General features: G+C 45.5%; 1 protein-coding gene across 2 annotated transcripts; it reads left to right on the top strand.

Moving 5' to 3' along the window:
- Positions 1–1771: 1771 nt before the first annotated feature.
- On the top strand, positions 1772–24222 carry LOC1274394 (uncharacterized). Of its 2 annotated transcripts, none has more exons than XM_313514.6 (8): positions 1772–2251; positions 6299–6509; positions 7449–7843; positions 7906–8029; positions 19434–19673; positions 20261–21294; positions 21396–23823; positions 23930–24222. In XM_313514.6, the coding sequence occupies exons 2-8, from the start codon at positions 6403–6405 to the stop codon at positions 24057–24059; spliced, it is 4458 nt and encodes a 1485-aa protein (XP_313514.6). In that variant the 5' UTR covers positions 1772–2251; positions 6299–6402; the 3' UTR covers positions 24060–24222. The 2 variants fall into 2 exon arrangements, with proteins under 2 accessions (XP_313514.6, XP_061499351.1); XM_061643367.1 differs by lacking the exon at positions 1772–2251 and adding an exon at positions 5467–5676.
- Positions 24223–26564: the final 2342 nt, after the last annotated feature.

Consider the following 26564-nt stretch of genomic DNA (forward strand, 5'->3'; position numbering starts at 1 on the left):
ACCACAATCACATACACACAAACACACAAAGATGTACCCTTACACTCTTACACTCATACGTAGTATGATACGCGACTGCGGCTGCTGCTGCTGCGGCTGTGGTCTAAAATCGAAAGACTTGCTTTCAGTTTAGCTGAGCACAAGCGACGAACCCGATCGACCCCGAACGGAATCGGATTCTTTTCTCCCGGGTCCGGGCTTTTGGATATGCAAAATCTCTCGCTTGCTGGCACACCTTGGCACCCCTAGCACAGTTAGCTGTTTTGGTTTGGTGTTGGTGAGCTGAGCGCTCGCTAAGTTCGCTGGGCCGGAGACGAACGGGCCCAAAGCATCCAACAAATCCGCCTTTTTCTAAGGCCCTTTTCCCGTCACGATCACCACGAACGATCTGCACGCCCCGCGCGAGATCCACCCATCCGGGCTCACCTACCCTTCCATAAGATACCGCTAGTGTTGGTGCCGCGTAAGCGCGAAGAATGCGCACATGCATGAGCTCGATCTTCTCGTGAAAGGTCGGTCTTGCGAACGGGTGCAAGCGTGTGTATGGGTGTATGAGTAGGGCGCGAGCGCGCGCGAGAGCACACGCGCATTTAACCATTTATTCAGTTATTTTCTATGCGTCGCTGTTCTTCGTTCGTTCTGATTTTCTGACTTTTCGTACTCTTCCGTCTCGTTCTTGCCTTCCCGGGTGTGCCTCCTGCTCGTCCCGTCCGAGCCCCTTGCCATCTGTGTTTGAGGAGCAAAAGCCGGCGGGACAGTGGGTTGGGTGGGGACAGTGTCGCTTGCTCTTGGCTGCCCGTTCCGCTCGATCTCGATGCACGGCCGTTGTTTATTTCGTAAATATTCGTCAACGGGTGCCAAACCGAACGGCGCGCAACATCCCCGTGCGGAACCCAGCATCACCTAGCCCCCCGTTCGGGAGTGCTCGATTCGGGTCGAAAATTCATCGCGTGTGCAGGTTGTATGCATACCACCCCGAGAGCAACCTCGACGGAAACCGGGATCGAGCTGGTCGATCGGGGGTTGCATAAGACTTTCCAGCTTCAGCTGGCACGGTAGCAGGTTGCTGTGGCCAAGCGTCTTTTGAGCGTTCTCGATCGTATTTTTTGTTTCGTGCATCGAACGCGAGTGTTTGTGTGTATATGTGTGTGAAGGTGCTTTGAACAAAATCCCATGCGCAACAATGTTGCATTGAAGAAACCCTCCGGTGCAGTAAAACAAAAAGTGTAGCTGTGTGCAACGTGTGCAACTGCAAACTTAGGCAACGACTTCGTTTTTTTTTTTGCTGTCTTCCTCGCGTGTAAAGTTGCCCACCAATCGCACGAACATGTCGTCGAACCCTTGCAAACACGGTGACCGGGAGAAGGATCAGAATAACAATTTCGTCAACGCGACCGCCCACGGCGGCGCGGGCATTGATCGTGAGGCGCGGGCACGCCGCATTGCATCGCGATCGGCAAGGGACGAGCACCAGCAGCGGGAAGTGTTGCGGGGCGCTCGCAATCAGCACTACTACCACAGCCACCACCAGCAGCAAAAGTCATCACAGACCCCATCGACAGGTGGTGGCCAGCGGGGTGAAAGAGACACCGCGCCCGGGGCCGGATGCAACGGTGGAGGACCGCAGGTGACCGCTAAAGTAATGTGGGGCAATGTCAGTGCCATCAAGGAACTGCGCGACCAAGAGCAGCAAAGCGAACGGCAGCTCGGTACGCGCGCTGCAGGACGTCGACAGTGAGTGCCTTCCCCCTTGCGCAAAGTACCTACCTGCGTACGGGGAACGGCGTACACGTGCGTGTGTGTGTGTTTTTGTTTTAATGTTTAATGTTTTACTTCCCAAACGACTCCGGCCCATTTTAAAACACTATTAGCTCGTACGGCTTGGTGAGTCCCCATCTTCCTATAGCTGCATCTTGTCTAGCTTCGCCACGTTGTGCTGTGAATAGCTAATTTTTTTACAATAGTCAAACGGTTTCCCCACTTTGCGAATTCTCTCGCTGGAATTAGGCGGACGGGAGACGTCACAAACTCTAATTCCATCTGCACAGTGTGATACTATTTGAATACGTGTATTAGATAGACAGAAACGAAGAGAACGAACGAAGACACTCGAAGATTGAATGTATGGAACGGGGTGGGGAAGGCACAGAGACTATTACTTTGTAAGTGTAGTGAACGACACGGCGGATCGAGAGAACGGTGATCTAGCAGGTGATCGCCTTTGCCTTCCCCATCGGGACGGTGAGTGCAGGTGAGTTTCATATACCGTTCGGATTCTTTCTTCCACACTTATCTTACACACACTCACACACGTACCGGGACGTACCGCGGGGCCGTTTAACACGGGTTTCGCGTGTCAGGGGAACAAGATGGGAACGTCTTGGGAGCGTTGAAATGTAGGTCAGCTGTGGTGTGGTATAAAAATGCTAACTGCTTTTATTTTTTCTATGCGATGATTTTTTGTTTCTGTTTTTCACACAAGGCATAAAGTTCTCATACGTACTAATGCGAAGTAATTATTTCAGCAATTACACATTTTGTTTTTAAATAATAAATGAGTTGACAACGTTGTATATTATTTAAAATACAATCGTTGCCATCAAATGATGGGACAAATTGGCCAATATTTGCATCATTGTGACTCCCTATGGCATATTAACTCTATGGTGACGTTTAGTATCACTTTTTTAATGCAACATAATACAATTATTCGTATTCGTACCATAACAGTAATAATATTTCTAACGAAATCGTAATATTCAGTAATTCATAACACAGTTCAATAAGTATTGAATTAGTTATGAATTATAACAAGATAAATGCCTGGTGGAAAAATCCGTATATGCTCCAAGGCAAAAACATATGTTGGTTGTATATTGCAATCACGGATTAATTTGTTCATTAACTTACATAAAATTTGTTTAAAAATTCAATACAATGATTTAAAAAGAACGCCAAAGCAAACAGCGTAAAGAAACACGTCGATACAAAATATTCCAATTACAATTTTCCAGGGCTTTTTCGTACAGACAACTAGTTTGACACAGAGAGTATGTAGTTATGTATTTGTTTGTTTATTTATTTATTTATTTTTTTATTTATTCATTTTTTTATTTCCTTTACGTAATATTTTTATAGCCTTCGTTGTAGCCTAATAAACTAACTTAAATAAACTATCTTAATACTATCTACTTTACAATATAACGTTAATTAGGGTCAAGATCAATCGACGTATCAATATAAATTGTTTGTATTGTTTGTATTGTTCATTGTATTTAAGTGATTGGCCAAACAAGCGGCGTTATCACTGAATTAAAACTAGAACTTAAATAACTAACACAAAGAGTAGGTTAGACGCAGTGTACAATGTCAAGACGGATCAACAGAATCTTGTAGGTTGGTGCCAGTCAAATAAAGTGTAACGCTGATTAAATGTAAGGGCCAGCGTAGTCATAGGGTCGGTCTCGATGTATGCACGTCTTGTAAATATTGTAATTAAAGAATAAATAGGACGAGTTGAAACTGCGAGACATATACATTACAGCTATAAAGTCGCCTCCTACGGTCAATACTTACGTGTTCATAGTTTCTTAGAATTCTAACCGGAGTATTTATACATAGTTTTGCCAACAAATCTAGAGTGTAGATATTGTGTGTTAGAATTTGTGCCACAAAGACACTCTGACCAATCTGACGGCGATGTTTGGGAGATTGAATACTAGTTAAATGTAGTTAGTTATGTAGTTACATAGTTGATTTTTTTTATTTTTGGCACAACAACCGTTGTTGGTCAAGGCCTGTCTGTACCATTTGTGAGATTGGCTTTCAATGACTTTTGGATTACCTCCCATAGCAGGATAGCCAGTCCTACGTATGGCGGCACGGTATATTTTGGGCTATAACCCATGACGGGCATGTTATTAAGTCGACTATACGAGTTGATGACTGTACCATGAGACCGGCAAATAATTAAATAGTTAAATCATATGTAAAATACTACAAGACTATAACTAATATTTTATCACGCGTAAGAAAAACTTATCTACGTGCCCAATTGAAAATGAAAATTAGCAATATATGTTATTATACAAGCACATTATGAATTAAATTTTGTAGGTGTATGTTAAGTTGTAATATTTGCGGCATTGACTACTTTTTATTGTTATGCTTTGGCTCATTATTTAACGGCTTCGCGCTCGCCAACACTAACCTAGCACTCAGCTCGCTTCGCCCGCAGCGAAGCAAGGGTGTCGAACTCATGGTAGGGTTTCACCAGAAATGAGATTTAAAATTAAATGATACTGTTCAGACACTCGTTTAAGATGCACATGAGAAAAAATTACCTTTTACACCAAACCAGAAAAGCTTCTTATCATACTTGTTTTTATTTTTTAAATCTTTTAGACATCAGATTCGAGATTTATTGCTATTAGTTTTTCATGGCTTCATAAATGAATGATAATGTTAAAGTATTTTTGGCAACAGAAATTGCCGAGTGATATTCAGAAGTCCGGAGTTATATTCAATCCGAAAATTAATATCTAATAATCCCAATTTAAACCGCATAACGTTACAACACCTCAAAACAAACTATTTACATTCGTTCCGCAACAGTCTTTAGCGATTAGGAAAATGTCGCACTGATCGTTTTTAAACAGCTTTATCAGTAAAAATCTTTCTACCAAGAGCATTCCATTAACAAAAACAAAAACAAAAACTGTTTCAACTCTAATGGGCGAAAAAACGTCCAGCCAGCACGACACCATAACGTGTTTTTGCGGTTGCTTATATCACTTTCTTCGCATGTGTCTTCGCGCCCTTGTTCCGGAACGATCGCGGAGCAGCATTTAATCGGTTGTATGCTTCCTTCGCTCGTGCTGCTTCTACCGGGCGTTTGTGGTTTTGCGTGTTGCAGATTGGAACCACGCTACCACTACTTCCTGCTACAGCTCGAACGTTTTGCCCGTGCTAGCACAGGTACCTACCGTCGCTGATGGGCTTTTAAAAGACTCATCTGAATAATTTGCGACACACCGCTACGGGAGGTGACGATCGGCTTTATAATCATCGTCGTCGTCGTCGTCGTGCCAGCCACAGGGGCAAAGCATTTTGCGCCCCTTTTGCTCTCATCATATTTCTATGCCAGCAAAGGGAAATGAGGTGAAATTATGCCGTTTCACCGTGGTACGGGCCGTAGGTGCCTTCTCAGGACGTTAAGATGTGTAACTGCTCTTACCGGAACACACCCAAACAGGAATTCAATTGGTTCGCGCACCCGTTGTGTAGTGGGGCCGCGAGCGTCACGCAGCTGACGCTGATGACGATGATGATTCTGATGCTGATGATGGTGAAAATAATGACAGTAATGATCGTGCCGAGGATGATCACCACAAGGAAGGAGACATCCGCCGCAGGAGACGCAGTCGGGTCGATTTATGGGTCAGTCATTCTCCAGACTAAGTCAAGTTCAAACGCAACGAAGAGTGCGCCTGTGGGAGCTTCGCAGCGTTTGCCTCCGGAGTCTGCTTGGAGCGGTAGCGCATCCTCAGGAAATGCGTTTGTGCTTAGTTTTTGAGAGTTTTTGGTAGTTGGTTCAACACAAGTGTTTTGTGGCTGTTGTGATTTCTTGGGATAAAACTATTGCCGTGTTTTAGCGGACGGATGACAGAATAAGTTGTGAGTTTGAATAAGTTGTGAGTTAACACCGAAACATGTGTTAAACCATGATTTCTAAAAGCGACCCATGGACAGTATGAAATATGTTAATGGAACAATCTGGAAATCGTGTGTGTTGAAGTGTATTTTATTGATTGACCGTTTCAGCAATCACGTGGGTTAAAATTAAATTAATCTAAAACAAGGTTGTGGAAGCAATGTTAACGACAGGTTAAGCATACGCAATGGTGCTAATATTGTTCGTGATATACAAAAAGAAATTTCAAACATGCATATCGAATAGTTATAGTGTGCCATTTTACAACAATAGATTTGAGATTTTTAAATAAAACTGGAAAATTTAAGTGGTTTAACAAAAACACTTTTTTTCAGATCTCTTTTACATTCATTAAACAGATTTACTTCAATTATTAGTTAAAGAGTTGTACTTTGTATTTTATATCATCATTTTTTCTCATTTAAAAAAAAATAAAATAAAAACATATGATAATTTGCTTCCTTGTCTAGTTCATTACAGCAGATCCCTTTTTCATAACTTTGGCGATTATTATTTGTTGATTATCCTTTACCCACATCCCTTCTTATTATCAATAATAGTATCTCATTATTGTTTGCATTACAGCTAGCGGTGTGCAGTTTTCAATTGAAGGCCTTCCATCAAATGCGATCAAACATTGATTAAACGCATTAAAAACTCTCATAAATCGGTCAAGCCACCCATGTGGAATGGCGACAAATCATCGACAAATGAGGGCAATAAAACGAAACGCCCTCAGTGACACGACACAACGATCCGATATGACCTCAACAAAGACAACAGCGACACTGAAGTGGTAAGTTCAAATTGTACACTAAGGAAAGGGGTTTGGCTAGCGTGGGGTGAAATGTTTGTCATTTTATCGCTTGCTCTGTAATAAACATACTTTCTCTACATCAAGCAACGGGCACTAATAAAAATCCCTTATGACATATAAAAAAAGCATAAGTTCACAGGCGCATTTGAAAAGTATTTAGATATTTATTCATGTTCTTTATCAGTGATGCTATGTCTACATTAAACTCTCATGATTTTCAAAATGTTTCCTCATTCACGTCGAACATAACAATAAAATGCAATGTTTTGCTTTTCGTATAACTTAACAGATGCTATTCGCAACAATTCAAAACTGTACATCGTAAACAATAAACAAGCAAACCAAAGGGTCAAACACAGTCCGAGCTGTCGGAAAGCGGGTGTGAAATGCTTACTGTGAGCAATTTTTAAACCCAAAACAGTTACCTCACAACCGGTGGCCATTGCCGGGTACTGAGTGCTGGTGAAATGGTACAGCGCAGCGCCGCGTTGTTTCAATTAAGTCTGCGCCTTTTGTTTTGTTAGATTTTACGGCTCTTTACGTGATTCATCGCAGCTTTCGCTGTGCAGGCCCGGGCTTTGTTGTGGCGGGTCGGTCGGATTAGGTACCGTGCGCGGGCATGCTCATAGCGTTGCAAAGGGGCACGAGGCACGTGCATCCATCGGCATCGGCCAGCTGCACGTCTCACTATCGCCGCCAACACGAGCACGAAGGGAATGAAAGTAAAAGTATCTTCCATTTGTTAAGCTTGGCGCGATGGCTTTCATAACTTACACAACAATTATTTATAATATTCTGAGAATCGTATGCTATGGCCGACTGAATGACATTAATTCAGTGCTCTATTGAATCAAGTATTCAATCCACTGCTCTCGCTAATATAAATGTGTTTTTTCCTTTGGTATCTTTTTTGTCTAGCAACTCCCGGATGTGTTTGTGGTTTATGCTTTGGTATCTATGTTTCGCACTTTCCTCGGCACAAGAACTCTCCCTCGTAAGCCACTCGACCGATGAAAACCAGTTAAAAACCGTCGAGCCAAGTACGGAGATCAGTGCTGATCTTCCGCGTCCGATCGTCACGTTGCCGATCGATGCCAATCAAACCAACCACGATACGTTGGAGATAACACCAAGACGACACAAAACTCGACGAAAGGGCACAGGTAGCAGCGGTAGCAGCAGCAGTTCGCATCGTAACAAACCGAAAAAACGAAAAAATGCCATGCAGCTGGCATTGCAATCGGCCGCACGCAAGGGCCTGGAAGCGATGATCGAGTTATACGATAGAGCCGAGCCGAATCTGCTGAAACGAGGTAGGGATGTTTATAGATTCGTTATTAAAGGCATAAAATCAATAACGTGTCATTTGTTTTAGGTGCTGTTTTGGACGCAAACGATCCGGGTGCACTGTTGGCGCAGTTTAGTGCCTCGAACCAGACGGAGATGGATGCCAAAGCCGCCTACGCAACACTTATCGCCGCGAAAACCTTCAAAGAAAGGTAGTTTATGCTATAAGTTACACTTTTCTTTTCTAGGTGATTTTGGATCTCATCGGTTCTATCATTTGCTAATGATCAATGATCATATCAACTCCTTGTTTCTTTGCCACAAGAATAGGCAAATTAATAGAGACGCTTTTATTGATGATTTCAATGAATTTATTAACTGTTTTGAACAATCATAAGATACTATGGATTCCAGCCTCAAATGCTGAATTCTAATATCGAACCTTACTATTGAAAGTAAATGAATAACAATGATGTTTTACAATTTTGAGTTTAAGTTTTCAGTTTTTAGAGCTTTTTGTAGAAGTTTTTGGGTGGAATTCTGAAAAATCGTTCAAAGGAAAAATACATATAAATTTAAGAATTAGTTTTCACTATCTCGAAAAATTAGGGCGATTAGTTCACCTCAAAATTTACCACCTAGTTTGGATTTAGATGGGTTGTTTATATATTCTGAAGTTATCCTTAAATAACCAGGGAGCTTAAGTGTTAAGAAATTGAAACAAAAACATTGAACTTTTGATACATTCTGAAAAATTAATTTTTTTGTAAGAACATTTGAATCATCACTTCAGAAATGATGAGTGGAAGTGAAGAGAAAATCTTTCTCAACACGAATCAAACGAATCAACGTTCGTTCCTCTCAATCCATTGACGAGGAAAGATGTGGGCTCATCATCATTATCATCATCATCTTTGCATCACACTGTAGGATATGGCTCGGCGCAATGCTTGGTGGTGTATTGATTTATAATTTGTAACATATTTATTGAAACACATATGCGTTTGAAACATTTTTGGGTGTAATGCAGAAATAGATCAAACAACGCTTGCTCATAATGCTTTGTTGCAGTTCAAGCTTCCAAGTTTCACAACCAAACATGAATTATATCAGGAGACGTGACCATTTCAAAGCTCAATGAACAGTACGTGGTAAACGAATTTCATGCCACACAAAGGTCTCTATCGGTGCAATGTAGTATCATAGTTAAATATGTACTAGCCTAGGAAAAAAACGATTCCCTGCTATTCCCTCACGTACGAATAGCGATATATGCGATGTTGTCCAAGCAAAAAAAAAGGTTCTACATTTCGCATACGCACCATTTTTCTTGACCCTGTGTCTCGATCATCAGCCACCCGAGTCACACACGCACGTTTGACCTAAAAGCGGAGGCGGTGTGGGAGGAAAAATCAATGCACCCCAAACAAATGGCACTACCAATGCGCACACGTACCTGTATTGATATCATTTCAATATGAACCTGATAGTGTCTCGTTTTCGTTCAGCACGATTTGGCTGCACCGCGTGATTTGGCGCTCGAAAACAGAACCACCACGCTACGCACTGGCGCAATAGAAGGGCGCACACACTTTAACGTCTGCGCAACCATTCGGATCGACGCAAGTGTGGTACGTACGGTGTACTGCGCTGTCCGCTGCATATTGATTACTGAGCGAAGCAACGCTCGCCCCAAAAGCAGCAACAGCAGTGAGTAGGCGAGCAAAAAATAATGAATGATTGTTTCGCTAAGGAGTTCAACAATTTCGGTGTTTGTGTTTTGGGGCCAATACTCATTTGTTTCATAATTAAATGTGCGGCCAGTGGGTGGTTTGGGGCAATGTTTCGCTGTTTGTTTGTGTTTTTTTTGCGCAATTAGTAAACATGGTGTATTAGTATTCAAATATCTTAACAACCTTTGCTGGTGTAGCTTTGTTTGCAGCTCCGCGGAGAGGAGAAGGAGCGTCAGTGCAATGGTCGGTGTTTGCTATGCTTTGCTTATTTAATTGCTCAGTCGAGCTGCTCCAGTTGCAAAGTGGTCTCGTTTGGCGATCGTCATCGACGTGCAGAAGTGGGTTGAATTTGAATTTGCATGCAACTGATGTCCTTATTAAGTAAAGCGATAACCTTTATTACGGCCTTGGAGAGCTTTGTAGAGCACATAAACGATGCATTTATTAAAACAATATCTATGACAAAAAAGACAATCACTTAAGTATATTATTGATACACAATATAAAGAGGTAGTCTAAAATACTCTTCTTTTCCTGGCAACTCATGGCGAGCTTATTAAAAAAGAACAGGAACTTATTTCATCAAGCAACAATGTTTGCAATGAAACAAACTCATCTTCATGGCTTTCCTGCCTCAATGCAGCACAGCGAAGCTCCCACCCGGGCTGGCACGCTATTTGCATGGTTCACAGGCCCCTCCGATTATTAAAAAACTAATTGAAGCGAAATGAAATACTGACAACCGCCACAAAAGGCGCTTATTATCAGTCGTGCGAAAGTTCAAACTCTGCCAGAGTTCATTTTACCCAACCGCATCGATATGATGAAAGCAACAAGCACCCCCTTTCCCCTTACATTGCCGTGGTATTCAACCATCTTTCACACCCCAAGAAAGCTGTTCAAATTCCTCGATGGTCGCCGGGTCCACACTTGTCTGCAACGCAATTACACACGATCTCTGCTGTTTTTCTGCAACTATATCAAACCAACCAGCATCGCCCGTCTGCCGATAGGGCTTTGGTGGCGTATTTTTTTGTACGTGTCGCTTGTCCTTCCTTTCGCCACGACAAATTGTGATGGACAGCTAGACCAGTAGTAGTGGAACATAGTTTTGCATGCCATGTGTCAAGGCACTTGAGCATCGTGCGAGCAAACGATGTTGGAAAATGTCTTTCCATCACTTACTCTTTCTCTGTCTATCTCTCGGCTGAACGGTCGGCCTACCCACAATGAGGCAGGCATGAGTTTTTCCCGACCAGTGGTTTCATAACGTTTCGCTTCACTATCAAACTGGAGGAATGAAATGAGGCTGGGGGGAACAACATCCACCGTTTTTGTCATGGACCATCTTCGAAGATATTGAGTAATAGGTTTTCCTATATATTTTTTTCTCTATACCCATTATGCGACTACTAGCGACCGTACAAAGCGGCTGGAATTTCTAGCGCGGGAAAAAACTGTATCTGCTGCCCTACACAATAAGCAAGATGGTTAGGTCGGCCCAACGTGTACTGATAACCTGTGAAGATGGCAGTGTTGTATATTTAAAAAAAGCATTCAAACTGTTGTTACCAAAGGGTATGACATAGTACAGCTCGCACAGGTTGCGTAGGGCAGAGATTAAAAACAAACGGTGGCGTTATCATTTAGGTTGTCCATAAATAATAATTGCTCTTCGTTTTTACGTACGAACGTGTATTAAGCTATACATAATTATATTACAATTTTCTAATATTTGATAACATCTTGCTTTTGCAAGAATTTGTGCCATCTTGCATGTTGCCTTTGCCAATGTATAAACTGTACTTACATTATGGAACATCATACTCTGCATGTTTTTATGAAAAACCGTCAAGCCTGTTCTTTGGACTGGTTTCTTCCAATCGAGATTGATTGTAAATTTCACACGCTTCAACAAGCCATCATTGTTTGTATTGGTTTGATAAACATGAGAAAAATTTATTGAAAAACTCAATAAAACGCTCGGGAAATCTATCGCCAAATGACTTGAGCTTGAGCAACATAATACACTTTCTTTTCGCAATGCGACTTCAGTTTTCCCATGCATTATTGCAGCTTACCAATGCGCTCACAATCCGATGAACTCTTCCACCGCAAAATGAGCTTTTGATCTAATCAAATCATAACTCCCACACTCCCGCACACTGATGCATGAGGGTTTTCCCTCCATTACTTGAGCTTGTGAGCAAACCAAAAACAAACAAACTTGATGCATCACCATCCTCCCGATGCATGGAGGCAGCAGTCGCTCGCTCGTCAGTGAAGAAGTCAGCTATTGTTCAAAAACAGTGATTCCGTAAATAAACAATGAGCAAACAATGCCGTTAGCATAAAAGTGCATGCCCACACGAACCGAGCATATTTTTTGTTTGTTATTATTTGGATTTTCGAATTTGTTGGGTTATGATTGTTTCACAGCCGTCTCGCGCTCGGTCGCTTCCTCGGCGAGGGTCTCGTGCGTGTCTACCTGCCCAAATAGATACACCACCACCTTGCCATTACACAATGCCCGGACAGCAAACGGACACGGCAAGACAAACAAACGCACCGCACAACAGCAGCTTCATAACGATGAGAACCTTACTTTCCCATATGGGACCGTAGGGGATCCGGTAAGGTAGGGCGCGAACACAAAAGCGAAACTCATGAAGCAAACAAATAAAAACGCAGCTCCAGCAAACCATGGTGCCCAAACGCCGGCAAAGATGAATTCATCACGCAAACCGCTTAAACGTCATCATCAAAACAGGCCTAAAACAGGCGGAGAGACTTTTCACACCCGCGATTGTCTGTTCCCGGGGGGTAGGGCCTTTTTTTTCGTTAATCTTTGAATGATGCAAAAACGCGCTGGGAGGGAAAAACGACACATAACTGAAATAAAATTATGAGACCCACTGCACTGAGCACGGGCGGCGGGATCAGGCAGAAAGCGATGGGACCAAACAAATAAGTTTTGTTCGGTAGTGCTTACCGTGAGGTTGACGGCGGGCTGTGAGCGATCGTGGCACAGGGAGGGAAGCTGGCGCAGGCATTATTAGTTGATTACGGTGGTGCCTTATGGTATTGAAATCGGTCGTTGTGAGATGATTCAATTATGAAGCACAAAGCATCGGCTGTAAAAATAAAGACTTTTTGTATTATGGTACAACGCTGATGCTAGCATGATCTCAAAAGATCACATTTACAGTGTAGTCTGTGACTAAAAGATGCTCTAAGTTAATACAAGTTTTTGGTTAGGTTACCAGTTTCAACCCATTTTACTCAACCACGGGAAAACCTTCCTCCCTTTCCGCTTGGTAAGGCTTCCAGCAACGAAGGCTTCCGCGTTACGTTGTGTCACTCGCCTAATGGCTGTGTTCGCCTTCCCACAGCTCGCACTTCCCACCAGGTAGCGGGAATCGCGCGAAACCTTTCGATACATTTCTAATGTCTCCGTTTTGTCTTTGATTTCAAATTGCACAGCAAAACCAAACACAAATATAATTCACCATACCTCCCAACCTACTTACTCTACCCGCCGGTTGAGACACACCGCTAAACTAATCCATCTGTCTATCCCCGCTGTAAGAGTTCGCGTCAAGAGCCACTTAATGTTCGCTTGTCTCATAACGATCCAACGTTCGGGAGGGAGCGCTTGGGGTGCAATTTACTACTTGATTGGTACCATTTCTGCGATTGATTAGTTGGTGCCTGCACAGACTACCGGGAGCGGTTGAACAGCAAGGCACCGACCAACCGGACCAGACGATCGGCGACTCACCGACGACCGACATTCGCAGATATTTCCGGTGGAATAATCTTTTAGTGGACCGATCGTAAAAACAAATCAACACCCGTGCCAGATGTAGCTGGTTGAGTTGACGGGGAAGGGCGGCCTAGGGAACGGGAAGAGTGGTCCTTCCACCACAACCGGAGGAAACCGTATATTATGTGATTTGTGTTATGTCGAAGATGTTTAACGGTTGCTCGGTTCGGTTCCGATGCCGGACCGCGACGTAGCTGGATGGATATTTGCATTTCCGCGTGTATCGAACGAGTTTGCTGCTGGTTATTAATTTCAGCATCGAGTCAAACAGTGCACGACGGTCACATTATCTTACTTGTTAATTTAATCAACTGTGTACTTGGTTGTGTTTTAATCGGAACAGGCCTGATGGAATTTTTAATTAGATATTTGGTAGTTTCTTGCCATAAAAAGGAATTGTTCGTGTTTCATCACCTTCGTCGGTATTTATGTTTTTATTTGCAAATCGCTGCGGGCACGACTACTCTTTGCAGCATCTCAAAAAAGCGCGCCACAGTCGTAAACACTGCACTGTTCGAACTGCACCCCATGCTTTCCAATAATGGTAACTCCGAAAAGAAAACAAGTCAAACCAGTGTGTGATTCAATGATGCAAATGGCGAACATCTTCACATCATCACCACCCGTACACCCTGCCCAGAAGATCCATCGATTCGAGTACCGTTCGAACACCTCCAAACCGCGGGCGCTTATGGACCGAAAAGCAACAACGAACCAAAAAAAAGCAACCAACCCAGCATGCCATAAGAGCCACTCCACAGCGACAAGCATGTGTTACGGACGTCGAACCGACCGAAAGACCCCGCGCTTTGAGAGAGGTTACAATCGCGGCACCAAACGGCGATGTGAGTTCGATGAATTAATTCTCACCTTATGTAAGGACCACCCCCCCATATGCACAAGCACTTTCTCCCACACACACACACACACACACACACACACAAGGGAGGGAAGCAGTTTTCGGCGGAGTAAGTTTTTAGTTTTCCAACCCCTCCCCCGACCGCCCTCTCTCTCTGTGGGCCGCGTGTGATGCGCTTTGCCATGATTGCTGATAACCTCATCTCGTGCCTTCGCTTGGCAGTCGAAAAACAGGTTACGACGAACTGGAACCTGAATCTCCTCACCACACACACCGGTGCGCTTTTCCCAGCCGCTCATGCTCCGCGCGCAAGATCGGATGGCCAGCTTTGGAGTGGTTTGAATCCTCCAAAGCATTACGTTACGTAGCGGAAGTATCGTGTTGCAGACTGTGTAACTGTTTCATCGCGCCCCGACACGTTGGGGGAGATGGTTATGTTGTGGGCTCGCTGCTCGATCACGCATCGCGGGCCGCTTCTTCAGCGCTCCAATGACACAAACATTCGCAGCAGCCGCCTCGGTGGAGGTTTCGGTGCTTTGCGCACATCGATCCAACAGCATACTCTTTGCTATTTTGCTTTTCAAGACTCACATCCTCTTGAGCCTGTTTTTTTGGCTTCTTAAGAGGATTCGTCTGCCTCGGTTGTGTCATAGAGGGTTGATCCAATAAATAGCTCACCTTTCTTTTTTTTTGTTGCCAGAAACACAACAAATCTCTCAGTTTGACGATATATGTAGCGCACGAAGTAAGGCTAATGGATCTGTGCCTTATGCTAAGTGGGCTCAAAAAAAGCAGGAAAATCCCAATAACAAAATTCACGCTTGCCAGTGACAAGCTAATATTAGCTTCTTCATTCGAGCCAACGAGCCGTAAAGCTAACACCCCAAAAAAGTCACGGTGTGAAATGTGAAAATGTTACGACCTGACAAAAATCATTCCCGGTTGCAGCTTACGAAATGGATTTCAAATTCGAAGTTTGTATTGGATTTGAAAGTCAACTTAGTTGAGTTATTTCTTAATGATAAAACTATATATAATTTGGGTATTAAATAATTATTGCTCATCATTTCCATGAAAAGGGGTCCAGCACTCCAGATTGGTATATTTTACTCTCCCAGCGTGCGCATACGATACGAGCTCTGATCTCAATCCACCCATTGTGGAGCAGCGAAGAGAAAAACAGAGGTAATTTCCACCCAAAAAAAAAACATTCGGCCTCCAGAGTACGAGGTCGCTTGCGGAACCGATCGTTAAGTCGGAAGATCGCCCCGCTCGCATCTGCATAATTGCATTAGGTGCGCTCCGATTTGTTGACCGAAAAAGCAATAAAAAAAAACACTCACACATTATTCAGCCAACCACTTGGGGGCAACCCAATTGACGCATTCGATATGTTTTCCCGTCAATTATAGCCTCCCTTCCCTGGCCGTCGTCCCCGTTTTATGATCCAAAACGATCGTACCCGGATCGTACGACCTGATTTGGCCTTTCTTTTGCCTCGTAGTCCTCTTCCCCTTCTCCCTCCCTCCAGTGGGCATCAAGTACCAGCGAAGCCTTTCAAGACACTTTCTATTTCCGGCCATCGGCGGACCCCGCGCTGCAGGCTGCGGGTAGAAAGTAGTCTGCCATCGCCGTTTCCTTGACGGGGTGACCACCGCAGCATCCGGAGGCATCCGCTGCATCAGGCACTTTCCAACTGGCCCAACCTTCAACCGGGACGGGACTGGGTAGAGCGGGAGACAAGCGGGCTATGGCAGGCTTTCTCGGTGAACTGGAACTGCCAGGCTGCGCCGAGGCCATTTTCACTTTGCGATTCCGATACACTCATCTCAATACCCGCGCAAGAAGAGCGTACGGGTGTGAGCAAAGAGCAAAAAAAACCAAGACGATCGCAAAGGCTGCGCAAAGGCAATACAGAGTAGCCTTCTCGCGCGGTGAAACTTTCTCGTTTCGTTTTTCTGTGTTTATGTCGAGTTTTCCTGCCCCAAAGTTCATGCTCTCTCGCACGGCGGTGCGCGCAAAAGGTCTTGCACTTTCTTTTCTCCGCTGGTTGGCTGGTTGCACCGCCGTGGAAGGGTGACGGGCGTTTGGTTTGGGCGACGCATGGCAAAGCCCACGCGGCCACTGACCCAAAAACAAGTCACCGCACGGCAGGGCTGGGTGAGAGGAAGTGTAAACGGCTTCTCACCGTGCCGTGTCCCCCGATGAAGGGGCGGATTGCTTTAATTGAATATGGACGCTTGTTTGTGTGGACGAACTGGCGTGACGGGGCCTGATGGATGTTGTGTGTCCGGCTAGCTGTCAAATGTTGAGTGACGCGATTGAAAGGGAAATAACCTACAGGCAGGGTTGGACAATGGAGGTAGATGAATGCTTGGTAAACGGGCATTAGTAATGTATTATCTTTCCTGCGGTTGGAGCATAAATATGCAACCAACAGCATGATCGGAGATAACAATACGTGCACGTTGAACTTAACTTATGTTGCTCTTAAAATAACCCGAAATGACCTTCGATCAATATTTAAATCTAAAAATAAGTTTTACTACCAAAAAAAGTTCGAATGCTTTTAGCGACGTTTTAAAAAAGGAAACCTCAATTCACAGTGATGCTACCACGTGCTGTGGTAAAAACTCCAACCCAAAAACTCCACCCTGCTTCAACCCACCGCACACTGGCACAGCAAGTAAGAGAAATGGTAAATAACCTTCCTCCCGTAGCACGTTCATCACCACGTGTGCCAGTTTGCCTGCGGAGAATAGCAAACAAATCCGACCAGCCCCCATCCGTCCCGGCTACACCATTTGTCATGCGCCACAATGCGCCCGCCCGGTTGCATCGCCCAGATCGGATCGAACCCGATCGGGGCTCAACCCTGATCTCGACTCGCGTGCAGCCAGCACGGGCTGCACTGCGGCGCGCCGGCCAATCGCGCACAAAACTGCTCACCAAAATAGCCGTGCCGTGTCGGTTTCGTTCGTTTCGGGATCACCGGCGTCAAGTTCAGCGCGGCGACGCGGCGAGACCTTTCCGTCAAGCCGCGGGCACGCGCGGTCGGTGGATTTACTTGGCAGCGTCGGTGGAATTTCAATTTCACTCGTTTCGCATTGCGACTGATCAACGCGTTTGGCGAGCCCAGCAAGCCAAGTTTGGCGGTTTCGGTTGCATAGGACGACCTCCTTACCCCGTGGATCAAGGGGACAAGGAATCGTTCTGAGGCTTGAGTCAAGAATATCCTTCATGTTCGCTACTTTGTCGTAGTGTGCTTGAGCAGTTTTGAAGGATGCAAAAATATCCTTCAATTTTCAATTTCATTCAATTTGTTTGTAAATATATTTACTAATTTTTAAAACGTCTTTTATTTCTTTGTATTCATTTCATTTTAATCGTATCGCTTTATTCTACTTGGCCTAAAAAAGATCATTCCTATGAAAACGTGAACCTTAAATAGCCAGTGGCTATGGCCATTTAAAGCTGTAAAATCAATCATCCCGAAAAAGACGCAAAAAAGCAATAAATTTAGATAGGCAAAGAAAGGAAACCGGGGCGCTTCGTGACGAAACCCTGTCGGGACCGGGTAGCCTAATGAGGATTAGGCTCTTCTAACTTTCCTTCCAAACACCGTCAATCTTAACCACCAAATCGGGGTGACTTGATTTCCCTAATTTTTTGTCCAACGGTTCAGTAAATAATGGTAACGAGACTTTATCCAGAAGAAGGAAGGGGGAACAGTCAAAAAGGTAGCAAAACGACACTTCGAAAATGAAACAAACGACGGAAACAACATAATACCCGCTCGCAAAAGAAAGCACATCACACAAGACGAGCTCCATAAAATGATAAAACCCGAATTAAAGGGAAAAAAAGAAATTGACTAAAGTACAGCAGTAGCAGATCGAAACAGTACGCTCCAAAAGAGAAATTGCAATAGGGTCGTGCCAGTGTCGCGGTTCACGACGATCGTCCGAGAAGACGTGTGATCGTTCACTTTCTTTCCCCGTTGCTGCGCACATGCTTACGGCGCGTTACGGCGCGTTACTGGTGAAGCTTCAATTCCGGTTCAGCAACCGTTTCCGTGGTGCATCTGTTGAAAACAGAAACACACACACACAAATAAAATAAAAAACCGGTGACACTCACGTACGGCTTCGCTTTGATTAGGAACGTGAGCGGGGAAAAAGTTGCTTAGGGCGCATGAAAGTTAGAAAAAAAAGCTTTATGCCTTCTTCGTACTGATAGCATCATCACGTTCAGCACGGGAGTATTTTCCTTTCGCCCGCAAGATAAACCACTTCTCCCCGAACCGATTAAGTGGTAGGAAATTGCAGTCATATAAGGGATGGGACAATTTCTTCGACCGTGCCTCCCCGGCTGCCCGTGTGAAAAGAGATATGTGAAACTCTGCCGAAGAAACTTCGACCGGAGAAAGATCATTTATTTAACAAGTCTGGTTGATCTGCTGGATCGTAGTGCGACGGTCAGTACCACTCTTTCCGTGTGAGTGTGTTTGTACCGAACTTTTTTCCTGCTCGTTCAGTGCATACAGTTCCCCGCCCAGCCATGCACAGTCTCAAGAAACTCGCTCAAAAAAAGCCCCGACCATCCCCACTCTTGCAGGGTGCAAAAGGGCGAAAAGATCATCCCCCAAATAAGGCAACGCGCCAGTAGGTGGGGAGGAACGAGGAAAAACACAGACACCGTCCGTCCCCACCACACCACCAGTCTGCCAGTAGTGCCGAAGTGAGAAAGCGAGCCCGCGCGATCGGAAGCGATCGCCCGTCTCGGGGCGCATCGACCGTGGTGGAAAACTTTATAAATACGATCGTCACGATGGCAAGCCGTGTCAGTGCGGTTCACGTTCCGTTACAGTGCGGTGCTCGTGCGGCCCGCGAAACGCAAAAAAAGCCACAGTGAACACAAGTGATCGTAGAGGGGCGGGCGTGAAACCGTAGAAGAAGGAGCGTAACCTAGAAAAGGCGGACTACGTAAAACCGCACACAACCGCGCTCAAAATGCAACCGTGGTCGAGTGAAAGTGAAAGCGGACAGCTCGTGCGGAGGGGTTCCGCTTACGCCGAACCGGGCTGAGCGGGTTGCGAAGATGAACTCTGATTCTAATTTGACCGCAAGTGATAACTAGCGCTAATAGTTGTGATGTTTGTGACTTTTTTCACGCGCCGCGGTTTGTGCGTTCGCCAGCACCAACGTGGAGTATGTCGCGCTCGGGCGGCAGGCACCGCCGAAAATATCGCTGAAGAAAACGCCGCTGGAAAAGCTGTGCCCATCGCGGGAAGCGCCACGCTGCGTGCCGGCCAGCCTGCGCTACAGGACGCACGACGGGACGTGCAACAATGCGCGGCGGCCGCGCTGGGGCTCGGCCCAGATGCCGTTCCATCGGTTTCTGGCCCCGGAATATCAGGACGGTGTCGAGGGCATACGGTAAGTAAAAATGTGTGACTGAGCTGGTTAGATATTAACTTTGTGAAATGTGCATATTGTGAAGTTGTACTTGGAAAAGAAACACCCACAGGAAGATAGTGAGCGATTAGATAAATTTCAGTTAAGTTGAGTGGATTGTAGGTTTCAAAGTATCTAGAATTCCAGCAGTCATCATAGAATCAATTAAATGTTACTAAGATATCATACAGAAAATGGCATTAATAGAATGTTTACAATGTTTGCGAATTTCTTGTAACTCAAACCTTTTTTTTTTTCAAAAGAGAATAAAAAAGTTTTATACCGAAAATTAATTTTGTTAATTAGTATCAAAAATATTAAAATATGAAAGTGTGTGATATCCAGCTTAATTTAAATGTTATTAAGATTTATCTCATTTATAGATATAATAAGTTTTGAAAAATAACTTTTAAAGGTTCATTTGCTAGTTTTTTCCTTCCCATTATCAAGTTACTCAAGAGTCAGTTAAAAGATCTTTGCAAGAGTTAGAGCAGTTATAGTATATTCGAACGAATTCTAGCCATTCTGAAGAAATGCTAATTTTGCTATCGTTCTCTTCCATCATCCAGCCGGTCCGTAACTGGTGCGACGCTACCCTCGGCCCGCTTCGTCAGCCTCGTGGTACACGGCTCGCGCAACGAAGAAGCGCCCGTGACGATGATGCTGGCCCTCTGGGGACAGCTGATCGATCACGACATTACGGCCACCTCCCAACCGCGCAGCATTAACGGTTCCACGCCGCGCTGCTGCAACGGAGGCGAAGAGAGTACCCATCCCTCCTGCCTACCAATCAAGGTCCCACAGGACGACCCCTGGCTGTCGCATCTCGGTGTGCGCTGTCTGGAGTTTCTCCGCTCTGCCCCGGCCCAGCGGCGCGACTGTCTCCTATCCTGGCGCGAGCAAACCAACCAGGCCACCTCCTTCCTGGACGCATCGCCCATCTACTCGAGCAATCCGCGCTCGTCCGACAATGCACGGATCTTTCGCAACGGCATGCTGCTGTTTGGGCGCGGGCCACCCCACGAAGACGTCTGCTTTCGGGCGGCGCTTGCCAATCAGTGCATACGGCCCGGTGACAGCCGGAGCGGCGAGCAGCCGGGCCTGCTGATGATGCACATGATATGGGTGAACGAGCACAACCAGATCGCGACGCGGCTCGCCGACATTAACCCGCACTGGAGCGACGAGAAGGTGTACCAGGAGACGCGGCGCATCGTCGGCGCACTGTTCCAGCACATCACCTACCGCGAGTTTCTGCCGCTGGTGCTCGGGAAGGAGGTCTGCCGGCTGTTTGACCTGGAGCTGGAGACGAGTGGGTACTATCGGAACTACGATGCCAACGTGAACCCGACCGTGGCGAACGAGTTTTCGGCCGCCGCCTTCCGGTTCGGCCACTCGCTCATCCAGAGCACGTACATGCGGGCGGATCGGCACCACCGGTTCATCGCGAACAATGTCAGCCTGCACGAGGACACTTCGGAGGGGGACTTTGGTGGGCCGGGCTCGCTGCACCGGTTGCTGCGCGGCATGGTGAACCAGCGGGCACTGAAGCGCGATGAGTTCATTACGGCCGAGCTGACGAACCATCTCTTCCAGACCAAAAGTAAGTGCAGGGCGAAAGGTTTAAAAGAGGAGATGGTTTAACATTCTTTAAAAACGGTCTGAACGCTAATATTGTGCTCGAATTTGCTCTTTCGCTTGCAGGTTTCCCATTCGGGCTCGATCTGGCCGCCATCAACATCCAGCGGGGCCGCGATCATGGACTTCCGGCGTACGTCAATTGGCGTGGACCATGCGGTCTATCGACGATTAAGGACTGGTCCGACTTGGAGCGCGTCATGGGCCCGGCGTCAACAAATCGTTTGCGCAAGGCCTACCGTACCATAGATGATATTGATCTGTTTGTCGGTGGTTTGGCGGAACGTCCGGTAGTTGGTGGTATCGTAGGACCCACCTTTTCCTGCATCATTGCGCAACAGTTTAGCAATCTGCGCAAGGGTGATCGGTTTTGGTACGAAAATCCAGGCTTTGAATCATCGTTTACCCCTGCCCAGCTGGAATCGATCCGACAGATTGGTTTTGCGCAGGTCCTTTGCCGAGCGCTCGGAGGAGGCGGTACACTGCAACCGTTTGTGTTTCTGCCGGCCGATTTTGGTCAGAACGAGAGACTTTCGTGCGAATCGAGACTGATGGCGCCGATCGATCTGACGCCGTGGAAAGAACGCGACCCATTCAACAACGACACTGGGGACGAAGACGAGGACGAAGACGAAGACGACGAAGACGATGACGAAGCGACAGTAGCTAACGGTACGGCATCTACGACCGACCTAGAGACTGCACAATCCTCGACCTTTTCCTCAACTACAACCACCACACGACGGCCCACACTGGTGGCCGAGACCTCCAGCAACGTCATCAACAAGGTAGACCTCATTACGAACGGCAACACCGGTGTACAACCGAACCGACAGCGACCTCAATCGTCGACACTGACAGTGGGACCAACCGTGATCATAAGCAACAAAGTGGACTTTACGCCATCGACATCGACGCGACCGAAACCTACTGCACAATCGTCGACCGCGACGGCCATTGACAACAAACTCGACCTGAAGGTGACGACGAAACCTACCCCGAAACGTAAACCTACCCGTAAACCGACCACAAAGAAACGACCGACGACTTCCTCTGCCACCAAACCGCTAGTGACGAGCAATTTGGACTTTTCACGCAACGCAAACGGTACGGTAATATCGGACACAGACTCTACCGAACGACTTGCGCGCACTAAGCGAGCGACGACTAAAGTTAGGGAGCAGGAGGCACGCTACGGATACTATCAGACACCCGCACCACCTACAGACTATAGTGACTATGACGAAGATTACAATACGGACTACGATCTACCGCCACCGTACCTTGCCTATGGCTACCATCGACCAACTACCAAGACGACGACGACTACTACTACTACGCAACCACCACCACCACCGTACGGGTACTATCCCCCATACGGAGGAGGCTACTATACGGCCCCACCGACGCCACCTCCACCTCCTCCTCCGCCCAACCCTTACTTTGACACTCGCAGACCGTTACGCACCACGACCCCACGACGGCGACTGTCGGACAAACTGACGCTAAACGTCGACGCACCACAGCACAATGCACCACAGCGACCACGCACGTCAACGTTCCGACCACCGACCGACAATAATCCTCACAAAACACCTTCCAATAAACCTTTCAAACCATCCTCACTCGCTCAAACTTCTGTCTTTTCTGTGGACTTTAAAAGCCTACCCACTGCGGGACGTAGCCTATCCACTAACAGTAGTGCCGCTCTGAATGATACTGTCCTCTTCGCTACTGCTATTAACACTACTCTCTCCAAAGACGACTCTACTGTGCTTTCTCGAACTGCTGCTACACGCTCTGGGGTTTCCACTTCCGGGGATCTTCCTATGAAACTTTCCGAATCTTTCTCTATCTACGATTACGACAATGACTATGACGATGCGGTACCGAATCCTACCCGACATACGTCCACTTCTACCAATGACAATGACAGTGACCGACTTACAATACTACCGTTTGACGAACATGACGGATACTTGCGACCGGAGCAGACACACTTTGAACCTCTCGTACGCCCATCCGTAGTTAGTACTGGACAGACTTACCGAAACTATTATGGGACAAACGAAACAACGCAAACAATACACTACGCTGACTATACGAACGGACGAACCTCTGGACCTTTGTACCGAGACGCAACAGAAAACTACCACCGATATGCACCGGCTCATCACGAGCAATTACTACTAGACGACTACTCAGACAAGTACGTTGGACTCTTCCTGAACGGGGAAAAACGAGACAAGGACAATGGATCAATCCTGACCAGAACGAAACATAATCGACCGAGAATGATTGACGGCGACGACTGGACGGGCAAAGACAGTCAGCCGGACCAACGTGCGATACGTGACGACACAGGCAAAGACAGACGAACGTCGGTGACGAAACAGAAACACAAACGACCGACCAACCACCGACTGAAGACATCGACCAAAAAACCGAGTGCCATCTCGTTGGTACCATTCGTACTGCTGACCAGCATAGACAGGTACGTAAAAGCAACGGCAAACGCCCTGTCCCACTAATAGGTCAACGTGGATTAAATGTAAATGTAAATGTAAATGTAATCTTCCTTCCAATACCGTTCTCCACAGACCAGACAACTGGGTGATGTACCATTCCAAACCATCAAAACATCGCAAACCTCCGGCGGCTGTGCCACTGCTGAAGAGTGACACCTTTTCGCTTAGCGAGTTCCCTACTCCCATTGCCGACCCGGATTGAACTGAAGCGTTGGCGAACGTTTCTGTCCCACTTCCTATGCATTTCCATGACTTTCCATGACTACCTTACAGCGTATTTTACATTATTATCATCATATGGTTAATTATTTATTCCACAACTTAACATAATTTTATTGCAAGATAAATCGCATATCATATACGAACATTATTTGGCTTCTGTTTTTGAAAACCAATATACAGTGATGACAACCCCAATGAACAAAGGAGGTAGGAAATGATGAAATAAACTAACAAACAGGTTAATTTGACCAGACTGGCTTCAACTGAGTTCTTTCGCCTATATCAACATCAAAAGACTAGTTTATAACGGAAAAATTTGATAAATCAAAGTTTACAAAAATGTCATTCTCTGTACGTCAATGATTCCCATAAAAGTGAGGATTGGATTCGAGAATCAGATTTAGTGAAAAAGTAATGAATAATAAACGGTCTATAGCTTATTACTCAAAACAATGATGTGATTTTGACAATGTAATAATAATGTGGAGGCGTCCGCCATTGAGGCAGGGATAACGGACTGGCAGACTCGGACACTGCTGAGGTAAGCCAAGACCGCAAAGCGGTTGTAGCACCGGATAAGTAAGCAATCGACCCGCTACCCTAATAAACGGTCGCATCAGTTCCTTTAACACTGAACACTGATACAATCCACCTAGGATCACTTATCGAAAACGAAGGACATCCAAAACAAGGTTAGTTGAAGATCCTCCATAGACCTTGCTCCATACTTTGTATACGATAACAGGTGACATAGCACAACTTCTCCGAACTGTCACATACATAGGTTTTTCAGTAGGCAGAATTTTGCACCCACGAAATTTCGGTTCGTGAATTTTCGGCCTAACGTTGAAAAAGTTACGTAATAATCCGTAATACCCCGCCATCAAATATTTTACGAATTTTGGAAACAAAATCTGCAATTGTCACCAAAACTTTGTAACTGTCGAAAAACATTAAGGCCGGGCTACATTGATCGTACTCCGTGGTGTAATTTTGATTTTCACTAGCGCATCCGGCGGCGGCTGGTGGAAGCTTTTTTTGGTCATCAAGGGAATGGTCGGGCCGGATCTCAAAATTAAGTAGTTTTTACATCGTTTTTTGATGCGAAAATGGGTGAAATACTTGCACAACATATTTATCTATAAGCGAAAGGCCACGGGAGTGACAATATGCTGACAAATTTTTCAAAATGTGAGCTTTTGTCAAAATTTTGTGACCTGGAGCAGCCAGGAAAAAAAGTTGACAAAAGTTGACAAAATTTGACGTTCGTGAAAAAGCGTAAACAAACAGCGACTTTTGTGATTGTCGCAAAAACTTTTGCGACTTTTGCGATTGTCGCAAAAACTTTTGCGACTTTTGCGATTGTCGCAAAAACTTTTGCGACTTTTGCGATTGTCGCAAAAACTTCTGCGACTTTTGCGATTGTCGCAAAAACTTCTGCGACTTTTGCGATTGTCGCAAAAACTTTTGAGACTTTTGCGATTGTCGCAATACCTTTTGCGACTTTTGCGATTGTCGCAAAAACTTCTGCGACTTTTGTGATTGTCGCAAAAACTTTTGCGACTTTTGCGATTGTCGCAAAAACTTTTGCGACTTTTGCGATTGTCACAAAAACTTTTTCGACTTTTGCGATTGTCGCAAAAACTTCTGCGACTTTTGCGATTGTCGCAAAAACTTCTGCGACTTTTGCGATTGTCGCAAAAACTTTTGCGACTTTTGCGATTGTCACTAAAACTTTTGCGACTTTTGCGATTGTCGCAAAAACTTTTGCGACTTTTGCGATTGTCGCAAAAAGTTTTGCGACTTTTGCGATTGTCGCAAAAACTTCTGCGACTTTTGCGATTGTCGCAAAAACTTCTGCGACTTTTGCGATTGTCGCAAAAACTTTTGAGACTTTTGCGATTGTCGCAATACCTTTTGCGACTTTTGCGATTGTCGCAAAAACTTTTGCGACTTTTGCGATTGTCACAAAAACTTTTGCGACTTTTGCGATTGTCGCAAAAACTTCTGCGACTTTTGCGATTGTCGCACAAACTTTTGCGACTTTTGCGATTGTCGCAAAAACTTCTGCGACTTTTGCGATTGTCGCAAAAACTTTTGCGACTTTTGCGATTGTCGCAAAAACTTTTGCGACTTTTGCGACTTTTGCGATTGTCGCAAAAACTTTTGCGACTTTTGCGACTTTTGCGATTGTCGCAAAATCTTTTGCGACTTTTGCGACTTTTGCGATTGTCGCAAAAACTTCTGCGACTTTTGCGATTGTCGCAAAAACTTTTGCGACTTTTGCGATTGTCGCAAAAACTTCTGCGACTTTTGCGATTGTCGCAAAAACTTCTGCGATTGTCGCAAAAACTTTTGCGACTTTTGCGATTGTCGCAAAAACTTCTGCGATTGTCGCAAAAACTTCTGCGACTTTTGCGATTGTCGCAAAAACTTTTGCGACTTTAGCGATTGTTGCAAAAACTTCTGCGACTTTTGCGATTGT

Source organism: Anopheles gambiae, chromosome 2 (genome assembly GCF_943734735.2).
Source record: "Anopheles gambiae chromosome 2, idAnoGambNW_F1_1, whole genome shotgun sequence".
In the NCBI taxonomy this organism is placed as follows: Eukaryota; Metazoa; Arthropoda; class Insecta; order Diptera; family Culicidae; genus Anopheles; species Anopheles gambiae.